General features: G+C 45.8%; 4 protein-coding genes across 4 annotated transcripts; 2 read left to right on the top strand and 2 right to left on the bottom strand.

Annotated features, from left to right (window-relative positions):
* The first annotated feature begins 7,067 nt into the window (after window positions 1-7,067).
* Window positions 7,068-8,024, top strand: LOC131287214 (3-oxoacyl-[acyl-carrier-protein] reductase FabG-like). The gene has a single exon (XM_058316246.1). It carries the CDS (start codon window positions 7,172-7,174, stop codon window positions 7,937-7,939), a length of 768 nt encoding a protein of 255 aa, XP_058172229.1. The 5' UTR covers window positions 7,068-7,171; the 3' UTR covers window positions 7,940-8,024.
* LOC131287212 (3-oxoacyl-[acyl-carrier-protein] reductase FabG-like) lies at window positions 7,989-9,085 on the bottom strand. The gene is made up of 2 exons (XM_058316245.1): window positions 8,373-9,085; window positions 7,989-8,301 (listed from the first exon to the last, which is right to left on the bottom strand). Exons 1-2 carry the CDS (start codon window positions 8,923-8,925, stop codon window positions 8,084-8,086), a joined length of 771 nt encoding a protein of 256 aa, XP_058172228.1. The 5' UTR covers window positions 8,926-9,085; the 3' UTR covers window positions 7,989-8,083.
* A 190-nt stretch (window positions 9,086-9,275) lies between these two features.
* On the top strand, window positions 9,276-11,296 carry LOC131287231 (uncharacterized). Its single transcript, XM_058316264.1, has 3 exons — window positions 9,276-9,313; window positions 9,373-9,608; window positions 9,670-11,296. Exons 1-3 carry the CDS (start codon window positions 9,280-9,282, stop codon window positions 11,050-11,052), a joined length of 1,653 nt encoding a protein of 550 aa, XP_058172247.1. The 5' UTR covers window positions 9,276-9,279; the 3' UTR covers window positions 11,053-11,296.
* An 851-nt stretch (window positions 11,297-12,147) lies between these two features.
* Window positions 12,148-13,700, bottom strand: LOC131288757 (coiled-coil domain-containing protein 1-like). Its single transcript, XM_058317931.1, has 3 exons — window positions 13,622-13,700; window positions 13,248-13,478; window positions 12,148-13,178 (listed from the first exon to the last, which is right to left on the bottom strand). Exons 1-3 carry the CDS (start codon window positions 13,698-13,700, stop codon window positions 12,148-12,150), a joined length of 1,341 nt encoding a protein of 446 aa, XP_058173914.1.
* Window positions 13,701-13,991: the final 291 nt, after the last annotated feature.

Genomic DNA, 13,991 nt, shown 5'->3' with positions numbered 1-13,991 from the left:
CAGCACATTTCGAAGAATTTTTCGAATCACTTAAGCAACATTCATATAGTCCCGCTTGGTACGAAAATGCCGCTTTCATCTGACCAATATTACATTGTTGGGCCACAACGGTATCTATGACCTGTTTCCGAAAAGCCACATAAAACATTATTTTACTACGTTTTCAATAAAATCTACTTATTCTTATAGATTCAAGTAAGCAAAACGAAAATAACTCAAATGGAACAAACCTGTACTTTTTGTGTACCATTTCTATAGAAAAACCAATCAATCGTGTAGTTACTCGGTACAGGCTTTGAAAGTTGGCAGATGAGCTTGAATGGTTGTTGGATTACTACAAAACTGGGGCCATCGATACGAACCTCCACATCGATTGGCACAGCTGCAATTTGTGGTACATAAACATGCTACGTCAAAAACACTGCACTAACATGATGTTCCTTGGTATTACTTACCAACAGATATGCCGGTAGCGATCAACATAAGCAATACGAAATTCTTCATTGTGGGATTCACGTAAATACTTATTGATTTTGGAACGAATTGATAGTGAACGGTTGCTGTTATTTGAAAAACATTCACTTCCACTTATTTGCTTTGAAATGTAATGCTGATACTTTACACTTGTTCCTCCACCGCCCCAAGGCGTACTAAAACCGAGCTTAAGAAATTCCTTCACCAAACCGCTCAATATCATTCAACACTTTTGTAACGTAGTTGAATCACCCGAATCCGGTGTTTTTTTTTCATTTTGAAGTAACAATTAACTGATAAGTGGTAAATAAAAAACATTTTAGTCATCGTTTGTTGTTAATACAGCAAACACAAAAATAGAACCAAAAAACTTTTCAAAGATTAGAAATTGAACTGAGTGTATGTGTGAAATGAATCTAGGCTTGTAAATGTTCGGAAGTCTATAAAGTAGTATTCATTGTAAGAAACATATATACCTTGGATAGTGATGTAGTTAACAACCGTTCAGAGAGAAACATTTTGGTCTTTTTCCTGGTTGGATAATTGTTTCCTGTTCCTGAATAAAACCATTTCTTTTTTTTTGTCAACCACGCTCAACGAATCCGCCCATACCTCTAATACGATTTCGGGACGGCCAAGCATGCAAAAGCAAATATTTCCATTCTCTATTTCTTGAGGGTGCATTCTACAACTCTTTTCTGAGACGCTGAAAACGGCTTTTTTGGCATCCGAAAAACTGTATGGAAAGTGAGAAATCACATCTGCAAAACGGCCAAAGTGTACCGATGGAACTCGGAATCGGTGAAGAATTGAATTTTAAACGTCTAAACAATTAAAATTAGCCACAAATCTTATCTTGATTTTACTGCTTGCTTACTTCCTCGCCCGGTACTGTTTCGAACCAAAAACGGGTCTACCACTTTCGGAATTTTCCCTTCTGGTGGAACTGTTCCGCGGGAAGTTGAAAATGTTGGATAAAAAAAACCCTGTCGACCCAATTCCTGGGAAATGCGCCAGCCAATCAGCGGTTCTTGTGATTCGGCCTCGGTCGGTTTCGGTTTAATTGAGGAAAAGTATTTCAATAGAAAACATTCTTTTGCGGAAGCAGACACGCTGAGAAGAGGTGAAGTTGTTTTTTTCTGTTTATTTATATTGCATTCATTGCACGGGAAAAGCAGGAAGACCTATAATGTATAATACTTCCGTATCCCATTCGCTTCCCGCATTCCCGATGTCCTAATGTTTCGACAATTCGCTCGGCCCAAAGTTGCCGAAACTCCCTTCGCTGCCCCTCGCATCATTCCCAGCCGGATGTGCTCATAAATCTTATTCACTGCAAACTTTGCAATTATTTCTGACGTGGAAAACGTGGAAAGTGAAATACACACAACCGGGTCGTCGTGGAAATGTTTTTACTCTCTTGTTTTTTTATCAAATATTAAACAATCAACGACCACGAAAGCAACCAATCGAAACGCACAAACCCTTATCATTGGGAAGGAGACAAAACGGATGAAGGGAATTCCCCCACAGCACGTGGAAAAAGGGCGACCGGGCTCATCCAAACCGTTGTGCCCGAAAGCACTCAACACTTTACGGAAATTGTACGCCCCTTCGGCGAATCGGTCGGTTTTGTTTGATGGCGGTTTGGAGGGCAAAGGGCAAATGCGTGGCCCTTTAAATTGAAATCATGTGTTCGAGCGCGAACGAAGGAAAGGTGCGGGTCACTGGCACAATTAAACATCGGTCCCGGGACCCTCGGGGTACGTGAATTATTGCCCTTCTGTCCGCAACTGATTCGTTACCTTTTTCCTTCGGCCAAAAGTTAGCCGCACACGATAGGAACTGGGAATGGCTAACACGTGCATGCCGGCAAACGGATGCCCCGGCATATTTTTCATGCCCCTGAAATGTTTCACCCAGCGTGTTTTCCAGTTAATGTTGGTATAATTTACTACCAGGGATGGCCGGTTCCGTTTGCAGACGAGTTTCAGGTTGAATAAAACCGGACAATTCTGGTGTGGGATTAGGAACTAAGGTAAAATGAACACAATTTGAAAAATAAATCGCACAAACAACCAAAGTACTAAGAAAACCACGAACATTTCATTTGCAAATGAAACCACACAAAAATATCATGGAACCAACACAAACAAACATGCGAAAATACCAAAAAAAACACCCAATATAACCACAGCGGAATTAAAAAGCTTCAACTGAAGCTTCGTGTGTACAGTTCCTTGCGATTCTCGACTCCTTATGCAAGCAAAATACGACACAAATCTCTTGAAACGTCCCTGGCAGAAGATTCGCTGGAGCTTCAACGACTTCCCTGTAAAGCGTATAATCCGATCACATCGTGGATGGATGCGAATGTGTGAACGTTTAAAAATATCGCTCTTACATCCTTCGGAAATCGAACGCCAGCTCGCCGTGGCTGGAAGCTGGTCGGAAGAACCCTTCGCCTGGCGAGGCAACCGTACCTCTTGCTCTGTATCCTGTCCCATCGACACGACCGCCGCCAAGCACCGTTCTCGGTATCGACTTGTGAACATCGTTTTCTACGAGCTATTAAGCATGTTCATGACCTGCAACGGAAAGGTTGCCAGTCGCAGCCAATCCGCCGGTCTCGAAGGGGCCACGATGGCATGGGGGAGGTGTGGGAATTTACAGACAGCAGCTATGTTGTCCTTCTGCCCACCGTCTTCCCGGGGAACCTTGCCATCGTTCGTAATTTCATTGTGCTTCTGTCAACGTCACGTTTCATTATTCTACACCAGCGACGCAGGCAGTTGAGCTTAACATCTCATTCGACGCCGAGAAGGACGACCACGCGTTTGCAGAATCTTTCCGGGTGGCGGCGATGAACGGCAGGCCTCTAGGTTGGCGTAAGCTTCCGTTTCGGCATGTACTGGTGCCGCCGACCAGGACTGACCCTTTTTTCCCGTTCATTTGTTCGCTTTACGTCGATGAATAACGCCATCGACGCAAAGAATGAATAATGAGTTTTCGTTTGACGGTTCGCAGTTTTTCAATTTTTCCACACTTTGCTATGGGAAAGTGGAACGAGACAGGGCTCATCGTTGCCTGGCATCCGTTTTGTCCGAAAGGCTGTTCACGCTGCATGGAAGGCTCACTTTTGTTTCAGACGGCTCCCACGCATTCCCGGTTCGCCTGCGGATACGGACACGAGCCTCTCTCCACTCGGATGCGCCCTCTGCCCTTTCCGGAAGCACACAAAAAACCATACCCACGTGGGGTTGGGTGGAAAAATGAGCGAAAGAGCCAGCGCAACGGAAAAAGACACCAGTAAGAAAAAAAAACAGTGTTATCACGCGACGGATTCATTTCTGGTGCAGGATTAATGGGTTTGTCCTTCGGAACCACTTCATCTTCATCGATCTTGATTTCTCCAACCGGGCCGAGGACGGACGGACGGACGGACGGAAAGGACGGTTTGTATTGGGTTGGAAAATTCTTTTCCATCCCCTTTCCATGCAGCGGAACGGGTTAAGACCGTGTCATTTCTCTTCAATACTTTCTCAAAAATTGCAGCTTCTGCAAGAGTTCGAAAAATGGATCAGAAGTACTCACGAGAAGGATCGTTTCGTTTCTAAAAACAAGGGGGGAGTGTGGTCTATAAATGATCATCCATCAAAGCGAGGAGTAGCATTTATTCGATATGACCATCCGTGGTTTTTTCTCGGTATACCCAAATTTAATATTCTCGATATTTATATAAACTCGTTATAAACGCGTTATCTTCAACCTTCAATACTAACAACATATTATTCAAATATGTATAACCAATACTATGACCTTTCTTTAGATTAGAACTAACTTTTTGTTTATACGTTTTGTCGATAAAAATGTGACTCATAAGGTTATGGCAAATATTATTAACTATAGCCAAACGGTTTCTACTGTTTATTCTTTGTTATCTTACTGCAGTGATTATGTGTTATCTTGCTGCAGTCTTGTTGAACTGTAACTCCAAAGGGCTATGAACAACTTTTTTAAATCTGTATTCATCATTTATTTCCTCGAATGCTTGATTTGTTTTGCATTAGTCTTAAGCCGCACACAGTCGTGCTTTAACTTTTTGTCAAGGCCACCAGAATCCATTTTTGGCAAACAGCCCCGTTGAGAAGTGGAGTCAACCCTAGTTTTCGACTACGGAAGCGCGGAAGCCCAGAGGATGGTGCGAGTAATTAAATTTTCCGAACAAAACGCATGCTAATTTATGACCCAAATCATCTGTGCTCTGCTCGAAATTATCCCTCACTAATTGGGAGGGAAAAGTTTTGCTCTATAATCCAACCAACATGAAAACAAGATTTACACATCTTTGGAATGGATGCAGATGGTCGGGGAATTTTGCTGAGTATTTTTTCGACGAGTCAACTCCAGCTTGCTCATCGAGCATTTCATTAAAATTCAGTTTGTAGAAAAGCCTTGCGCCATATTTGTTTTTTCTCCCCCCTGTGAATTATCAACCACCCTGTCGGCGTCCCTTAGTTTCACAACATGTTTGCAACAATGAGCAATGAGTAAATCAGAACCAAAACACACATCATGGTGAATAATTTTTTTCGCCGGAAGCCACAATCTCCCGGAACGAAGCCGTCGCCGCCAACGGATTCTTGATGATTTGCAAATATTGGCGAAAATCGACCCGAGCCTGGCACCCCACCCGTGTCGCACCATGTTATTTTGGGAGCCATGCTTGCTCAACGAAATCCGTCAGATAAAATCCGAAACAATCGACCTTCGTTCCCATCGTTCTAAGCTTAATCGAGAGGATGTTTCAAAACGGACCATTTTGCAAGCGTTCCCACGCTTTAACGCAGCCCTCGCAAGCCTTCCGAATATGCTAGTGCTCGTAGGTGGAGGATGAATATATTTTGCCTACAGATTGTTGAGCACAACCTACGTCGACCCGCAACCGGAATAATTTACGCCAAAACACGGCCCTAACTGATGATGCGTGAATTATATCACCCTTCTGGATTAGGCAGGAAATAAGGTTATCGGCCTCTTACCAGGGATACGCTGGTTCCGGTATCTTTACAGCCATCTGGTCTAAACCGGTCCTACCGGACCGGAGGTTTCCACGGGCTGTCCAATGGCTAATATTGTATTATTCCAGATACTGTTAACAGATAAGCAGAGCTGGAATGAACCAACGGGAAAATCTCGTAACCGGGAAAGTTAGTTGGCAATTCTATTTTCCACGTGTTATTATCATGCCTAAACCGCTTCAGTATGACATAAAAGTGCCTTACTAGAAGACCTCTTAAAGGTTAATGAAGAACAATTATGTTTTAAGTTAAGTCTAGTGATTTTCTAATCATCAGTCTTCTAAGTCGTAAAGGCGATTCTTTTAAATGTGATGGATTCTGCTGATTACAATACCGCCATTTTACACCGGATACAAAAAGTATCAACCTGGAAAATGTAGTTTTCCACGAAAAAAGGTTCGCAATAAACACCTTTTTGCGTTCAGGAACATCCATCACAGCACTAAAAACACGGACACAACTCCACTTCCAACTCATTCTTCCGACAAATTAATTGCTCTCCATCCCTCGCAGGAGCTATACAGGAAATGTCTAAAACACTTTAGTAACGAGGTTGAGAAAAAAAAAATAGAATTACTTTACTTTCCCAGTGTGTAGCGATGAGCGATAATTGGGTCCTATATTTATGGTGAAAGTTTACCCCGACGGCAGGTCATAATCAATATTTTTTTATCGGTAAAGTTTGTGCCCCCCCATTTTTTTTTTGTTTTTTTGCTGTCCCTTTCACAAAAGCTTATCATCCTTTCAGCATTTCCCTAGATTTTGCTTCTTTTCTAACTTTTTTTGTTTTGCCTTGGCCTTCGAACACCGGTTGTTGTGTCCCTTGATTTTTAACAAATCGTATATTTTTACTCGGCAGAAAAAAGGCACGAGTCCGGTGAGTTAATTATTGGATCACTACATAATTTCCTTTTCATGTTTAACTACATTTTACACCCTCCCACAGAGCGTCTTATGTTCTCTTAATTTGCCGGATGAAAAATGTGTCCAATTATTAATTGAGCTTGCTGGGTTGGTTACCTTTTCCATTTCCATCTTTTTACAGGATCCTTTCGAGGGGTGTAAATCTTTTAAGCAGCAATCACAAACATAAACTGTTTATTTACCATACACATTAGCCGTGTCTAACGAGCACTAAATCTAAGGATGCTCTTTATCTGAACTGAAAAAAGGAGATCCAAAACCATCCGAAAACAAAGTCAGGTTGTGGAACTGGGAAACGAAACATGCCCCAAGCTACTTTCCGAATCGTTCTCCCGTATGATCCGATACAGTAAGTGACTTGCAGAATAACAGGCCTCCGACCACGCTTCCCATTTTTTTTTTTTTTTTGAAAAAGGTTGTGTGTTCTTCAGCTTCTGCTCGGATGAAGAATATTCCCGATTCGAAATATTAAATGAATTCTTCAAAAAAATAAATTAAATATTCCATGCTTTAGCTGCTATGAATAAAACATTCTACTCACCGTTGATTTGTTGCCGCTGACAGTTAGTCTGCCTTATCAACAGCTGATGTGTGTTTATTGGTGGAGTGGTTACCAAGGCCAAATCAACTGCGCATAGTCAGTCGCACAATTCTTGCATTTACATAACCAGTAGAACGCTTCGCCGTTAGTGATGAATCTGGCCGGTAAAGTAGTCCTAATTACGGGTGCCAGCAGTGGGATCGGAGCTGCAGCGGCTCTGAAATTCTCCCAACTTGGAGCCAAGCTTGCCCTAACGGGACGTAAGGTGGACAATCTCAATAGCGTTGCCAAGCAGTGTACCGGATCGGCCGGGGCACCGTTCGTGATTGCTGGAGACATCACGAAGGAAGCGGACACGGAGCATGTTCTGAAGGCTACCATCGAGAAGTATGGCAAGCTTGATGTGCTCGTAAACAATGCCGGCATCATCGAGACGGGCACCATCGAGACGACCAGCCTGGAGCAGTTCGATCGTGTCATGAACACCAACATCCGATCGGTCTACCATCTGACGATGCTGGCCGTACCCCATCTGATCGAGTCGAAGGGTAACGTGGTGAATGTGTCCAGCGTGAACGGAATCCGCTCCTTCCCGGGAGTACTGGCGTACAACATTTCGAAGATGTCGGTCGATCAGTTCACGCGTTGCGTTGCCCTCGAGCTAGCCGCGAAGGGTGTGCGCGTAAACTGCGTCAATCCGGGGGTGACCGTAACGAACCTGCACAAGCGCGGTGGCATGGACGAGCAGACATACGCTAAATTTTTGGAACACTCCAAAAACACTCACGCAATGGGCCGTCCAGGCCAAGCGTCCGAGGTGGCCGATGCAATCGTTTTCCTGGCGAGCGATTCATCATCATTCATAACTGGTGCCAGCCTGCCTGTAGATGGTGGTCGCCACGCTATGTGCCCCCGCTAATTCGGACATGAGAGAACATCTGCAGTTATCTCCTTCTATCTTATTTTATTTCGATACTGTTGGAATAAAATGCCATGCATTATTTTCATAATCACTTGAAATGCGTTCACACGAAAGAAAGTTCATTTCCGTCTATCCAACCATTTATCGGGGGCACATCGCATGTCTGCCTCCATCGACGTTCAGTGTCACGCCCGTAATGTAGCTGGCTCCATCGGAAGCTAAGAAAGCAATTGTTGAAGCAACCTCCTCCGGCACACCTGGACGTCCAAGGGCATGGGTTTGTTCACACTTCTTCAAGAATGCAGCGTAAGCTTCTTCATCCATTCCGCCGCGTTTATGAATGTCCGTGACAATGACACCTGGAGTGAGAACATGAATTAAAACAAATTCCTACACCATACGTGATGGTATAAGCATTGAGAGTACTTACCAGGATTAACGGCATTCACGCGCACCTGCTTCGGTGCCAATTCCAATGCAGTGCAGCGAGTGAATTGATCGATCGCAGCCTTGGACATGCTGTAGGCAAGGATACCCGGAAACGATCGGTTTCCGGCGACGCTTGACAAATTTACGATGTTGCCTTTCGTCTTGACCAACAACGGAACGGCCAGCATGGTCAGGTGATACACACCTCGAACGTTCGTGTTCATCAGCTCATCGTACTGCTGTAGGCTGGTGTTTTCGATCGACCCGTTCCCTATAATGCCGGCATTGTTGACCAGCACATCCAGCTTACCGTACTTTTCGACGATCACATCGACTACGCGCTTATTGTCTTCCTCCTTCGTCACGTCGGCAATGATGAGAAGAGGCTTGTTCTTCGATACGGCTTCACACGCCTCGCCAACTTTGTTCAAATTGGCCTCGTTGCGGCCTGTAAGGGCCAGCGATGCGCCAAACTTGGCAAAATAGATGGCGGTTCCTTCGCCGATGCCGGAAGATGCTCCGGTGATGAGAACGACTTTACCGGTGAAATCCATGTTAACGAACTGCTCCGAAGAGATGCGTACTACGAGGATGGAAGTATTATGGACTGTATTGTTCAACAGATCGATGGGCTAATTGATTTAGATGAATAGGCACACTCGGTGATATCTTATCTTATGTTTGCGGTAAGTCAAGCAAGCAAATACTGACCAGAGATGAAGTTGCACTGTCAAAAGCGACGCAGGTTTCAAGCTTACTTTAACCTGGTATTGTAAACAACAACAGCTGTTCCGTTGCCGGCTTTTTTGAAATGTCAATCATGTTTTATTTTGTTTACATCGTGTTTGATGCAATTCCATCAGGAATTATCAAGAATTTTGAACTTTAATTACCATTTAACCATCACGATGAACTTTGTTTTACCCGGTGCCAATGTGAAAAGTATGTGGGACATTTAAATTTATCGATAAGCGTGAATGTAACCCTCTTGCTATTTACAGTGCTGGCGCGGACGGTAAATTGCTTCTCGAAAATTGGGAACGAGCTATTTTTCGAAGCAACGCCGGATGGCCTGGAGCTGAAGACAATCAACGCAACCAATACTGCGTACGCGGTGGCCCAGTTCAAACAAGATTTCTTCATCAGTTTTCAGCAAGGAAACGCAGATACCCCAGATGAAAACTGCTGCAAGATTTCGGTCAAACCTATATTGAAGATATTCAAGAGCCTTTCCACGGTGAGTTCCGAGTTAGACCGTTTGTAAAGTTGGGTTTTTCAATGACACTCAATCCTTACAGATCCAAACATGTAAAATCTGGCTAGACATTGACCATTCGAAGATTATCTTTCAATTCCGGTGCAAATCGGAAGTGTTGAAAACGCACAAAATATTTCTCCTGGAAAGCGAACACATCAATTCACTGAATCTCTCCCAAACCTTTCCAAGTGAGATCATTGCCAATCATAAAGCTTTTTCGAACATGCTCCTGCACTTGCACCACTCGATTGATGAAATAACGTTTGATCTGAAAGAAGACAAGGCTATTGTATCTAATTTCGTCGACAACGAGCAGTCGGACCGGAGCACTTTGCGGTCAGCGCTTACTGTCGACACAAACACCTTCCAGTTGTACAAACTGGACCAGAAAGCTAGCCTAACGTTTTGCTACAAAGAGTTTAAAGCGATTACTATGTTCGCTTCGTTTACACGGCTTGATATTCAAATGAGCTTTTCCCAAGCCGGATCGCCTTTGATGATACAAATGAACAAATCCGGAGTGGTTCAGCTTAAGGTTATCCTGGGCACGATGCAACCGTCCCCGCATCTTTATAACAGGCGAGCACATCGACGAAACGATAGTAAACGAAACACAGCTAACCGGTCTGTACAAATGGACAGTGAAGCAATCAACACGTTGCTCACCGAGGACATAACGCACAATACCGAAACGTCTCAGGATGTAACCAACTCAGCCATACGATTGACTGGAAATGATTCTGACGCTAAAGCAAATTTCCCTGGTCGAAATAACTCGCTAGTGTCGAGCAATGTGAAAGCCAGACGAACCGTTCAGGATGTGGTAAACGAAAAACTCCATGAGGATAGTACAGTTGCACGATCGTCCCGGTCGGCGGTTCCAGTGCAGTTGAATTCGGTGCTCGATCGACAACACCAGAGTACGGGGAAGACAACACTTAACAACGAACCATCGTCGGAAACGCTGTTCAATACGAATTCGGAAAACTTCCCCTTCCTCGAGGGAATAAATCTACCCACGGCAAATGGGAATGATCTAAACTCACTCGCTTCCGTACCCGTAGCTACCGGGACGTACGGAAAAGCCAAAGAAACCTCCCATCCGGTTGAAATAGCCAGTACCGTCTCGGACGACGATCTATGTGAATTGGGTGAACCGATTAGCGCTTCCATATTCTCTCGTAAGCGAAACGCGACCGAGAAGAGCCCTCCCGAACGTGATCAACGACCGAAGAAAAGTTGCTCCAATCCCACGCCTGAGATCGTGCCCGAGTCTCCGGAAGTGATTGAAGAAAGGAAACGAAAGCAGGCCAAATTGAGACACATTTTCCGGCGCTGCTTCGAGCCCACTTTCGATCCAGCCTTGCAGCCGGGATGCAGTCAAATCTTTGCCGCCAACTCCGACTCGGACGGAGAGTTCTAGTCGTAAGGTTAGTGGACAATTTGCAAGTTTCTTTTATTTAAGTTACTTTTTCGTTTTGTATAAAAATGAAAACTCAACACGGGTGAACCAGCTGGCGTGGCTATTATTTTTCACAATCTTATCGTTTCGTTTTTCGTGTTTATTGTCTGTCCAGTTCATTTGAGCGATGTCGCGGCTATCACTGTCTCATAACTCAAAAAAATGTTTCAGTAGTAGTTGCAGTAGTAATGGTCGGCTGTCCTTGTACAAAGTGTACGAATAAATTAAATAAATAAATAATTTAAATAAATAAATAAATTATCTTAATCCCTCTAGTCAGTTTTTCTGTCCGTCCGATGTAACTCCTGCCGCGACTGCCTGTCTGTTGCTGCTGTTGCTGCTGCTGTTCTACGGTTGGGCTGTAGGATGCGGGAGTTGTGGCTTCTATTGTGGAGGATGGCCTCGCGATCGAGGCACTGGCTTTAGGTAGTTGATGATATTGTGCGGGTCTTGGTTTTGGAGGATGGAATGGGCTTTGCTGGACCGGTGTCGGCTAGATATTTGCAGCATTTTCCGTACACATTGCGAGCAGGGTTCCGTTTGGATGCAAACGTCACTCTTTCATTATGCCTTTTTTTCTTCCCCTCTCTCTCTCTCTTCTTTATCGAAGTCGCATTTACGTCGTCTGTCTTTGAAAAGGATGTCGGATGGAAAGATGCTTCCACGATATGTCTCCTCGTGTTATTCGAGAGAAGGAAAAAAGGACGTTGTCTTACGTTCAATATGGAGTGAGGAAATGGTAGGGATTGGTCGGCGAGGAGTTTGGATTCGGATAGTGAATTGGACCCTGTTGAGTTTTGTTCTACGATTCCCTCACTTCCCTGTCTCTTTCTTGGTTCCACAATACCCTACCTCTCCTCTCCCTTGCATTGCACGTTCAGTCTTCCACGTGTTTCCGTGATTCGGTTCCTCGATCCGTACGTGCGGTGTGTTTTTCTTTTACTTCCTTGGCTTTGTTGGTGGTTTTTGCTGCTGCTGCTGCTGCTGCTGCTGCTGCTGCTGCTGCTGCTGCTTGGTGCGTGCGGGGTGTGGGGGGCATTGCACGGCCACTCACACTCACACGTCCGACTCGGCAATGTCCTCGACGGCGCTCTCATCGATCAGCTCGTCACTGTCGTCATCGTCGTCGTCGTCGTCGTCGTCTTCCGCGTCATCGTCCGCTTCCGCCTCGGCGACGGCGGCCGCCGACTGCTGCTGTTCCTCCTTCTGGCCGGTGGTGGCCGCGGCGGCGGCGGCAGCAGCGGGCGCCTCCTCGCTGTCGTCGTCATCGTCATCGTCGTCATCGTCCTCGTCATCGTCGCCCACCAGGGCGGACAGGTAGTCGTCGTCGTCCCCGGTCGCGGCCGGCTTCTTCTCCGGTTTCGTCACGGTTACTGGATTCACTGGAGCGTTCGCAACAACGTCAACTTTATTGTTATTCGTGTTTTGAATTTGTACCTTTTCTGGCGCGTCCTCGTACTCCTCCTCCTCCTCCTCGTTATCGTCGACGGTGGCGTCGGTCGCGCTGGCCGCACTGTCCGCACCGGCGTTGGTGAGCGATTCGGCGATCTTGTTCACCTCGCTGTTCACGTCCAGCTCCGCATCCGGCTTCTTCACCGGGCTGTCGACCTCGTTCTGGGCGGCGGCCGCATCGGCCAGATCCAGCAGCGCCTGCGTGTTCTGGGCGGCCACCTTCTTCTTGGTCTTCTTGGCGGCGGCTGGGGCGACCGGGGCGGCGGCGGCGGCTTGCACGACCGGGGCGGCGGCTGCTTGGGCGACCGGCTGGGCGACGGCCTGGACCGCTGCCGGAACGGCGGCGACGGTATCCTCGTCGTCGTCATCATCGTCATCGTCATCGTCGTCGTCGTCGTCATCGTCGAAGGCTCCTAGGAGGTCATCACCAAAAAAAGACAGCGCATCGTCGTCCTCATCGTCATCGTCGTCATCGTCGTCGTCTTCAGCAGCCGCCGCAGCCACCGGGGCAGCCTGGTTGGCCGTCTGCTTCTGCTGGTCAACAACCGCCGCCGGAGCCACTGGAGCCGCAACTTCATCATCATCATCATCGTCATCATCATCATCATCATCGTCGATCTCATCCTCGACCGATCCTGCAGTAGGTAAACGATTGTCACCATCAACCCAACGCTCAAATCCTTCGCCCACTTGGCTCTACCTACCGATAATGTCCTCATCGTCATCATCATCATCACCATCGTCATCGTCATCCTCGGCGGAATCATCATCGTCGCCTAGATCGAATTCATCGGAATCGTCGTCATCATCGTCATCGTCGTCACCTCCGGCAACGGGGGCGACGGGGGCAACGGGCGCTACAGCATCAACCGGGGCAGCCACTTCCTCTACCGCCTGCCGAGAGATGAGCGTTCCCTTGTGTGCATTTCGTCCCTCTGTAAAACGCAAAAAAGTAATGCAAATTAGCAACTCCTACTTAATGATTTGCGCAATTGGATTAAAAAAATCCTAATTAAAAATAACTAAACATAAATCACGTTTTAAGTGATGCAAAATTGTGTAGAAATTTACAACTTACCATCGTTGACCGGTTTGGAGGCAGCAAATGCGATGATGATCAGAATTAGTAATAGCTCCAATAGGAATGTTACTTTCATTTTTTATTTTCTAAAATTGAAAAGGTTCGGTTAAAATGAGTACAGGGTGGAGAAAAAAAGTTTTACTTTAAAAAAAAGGCTACACCGTTAGCTACACTTGATAAGAGGTGTATAACTGGATCCTACTGCTGTTCCTGTTGTTGCTGCTGCTGCTTCCGTTGCTTTGGCGAGCAGGTATTTCCTTGTGTGGAGCAGTTTGTTGCGCATTCGTGAGCTCAATTCATGTATCCCCGATCCGCAACTTTCTTTTGCGTGAAAAAGCACAATTGTGTTACTGGGTGAGCGGATACC

Source organism: Anopheles ziemanni, chromosome 3 (genome assembly GCF_943734765.1).
Source record: "Anopheles ziemanni chromosome 3, idAnoZiCoDA_A2_x.2, whole genome shotgun sequence".
Lineage (NCBI taxonomy): Eukaryota > Metazoa > Arthropoda > Insecta > Diptera > Culicidae > Anopheles > Anopheles ziemanni.
The sequence above is the reverse complement of the archived record's forward strand: the minus strand, read 5'-3'. Positions and strand labels throughout refer to the sequence as shown.

What these genes read in the sequence shown, in the direction of transcription:
- LOC131287214 (XM_058316246.1), top strand. Translation starts at nt 7,172, where the DNA reads ATGAATCTGGCCGGTAAAGTAGTCCTAATTACGGGTGCCAGCAGTGGG.
- LOC131287231 (XM_058316264.1), top strand. Translation starts at nt 9,280, where the DNA reads ATGAACTTTGTTTTACCCGGTGCCAATGTGAAAA. An exon ending in ACCCGGTGCCAATGTGAAAA is followed by an intron (nt 9,314 to 9,372) that starts GTATGTGGGACA and finishes TGCTATTTACAG; the next exon opens with TGCTGGCGCGGACGGTAAAT. An exon ending in TATTCAAGAGCCTTTCCACG is followed by an intron (nt 9,609 to 9,669) that starts GTGAGTTCCGAG and finishes CAATCCTTACAG; the next exon opens with ATCCAAACATGTAAAATCTG.
- LOC131288757 (XM_058317931.1), bottom strand. Translation starts at nt 13,700, where the DNA reads ATGAAAGTAACATTCCTATTGGAGCTATTACTAATTCTGATCATCATC. An exon ending in CTCCAAACCGGTCAACGATG is followed by an intron (nt 13,479 to 13,621) that starts GTAAGTTGTAAA and finishes TGCGTTTTACAG; the next exon opens with AGGGACGAAATGCACACAAG. An exon ending in TGACGATGAGGACATTATCG is followed by an intron (nt 13,179 to 13,247) that starts GTAGGTAGAGCC and finishes TACCTACTGCAG; the next exon opens with GATCGGTCGAGGATGAGATC.
- LOC131287212 (XM_058316245.1), bottom strand. Translation starts at nt 8,925, where the DNA reads ATGGATTTCACCGGTAAAGTCGTTCTCATCACCGGAGCATCTTCCGGC. An exon ending in CGTGAATGCCGTTAATCCTG is followed by an intron (nt 8,302 to 8,372) that starts GTAAGTACTCTC and finishes TTCTCACTCCAG; the next exon opens with GTGTCATTGTCACGGACATT.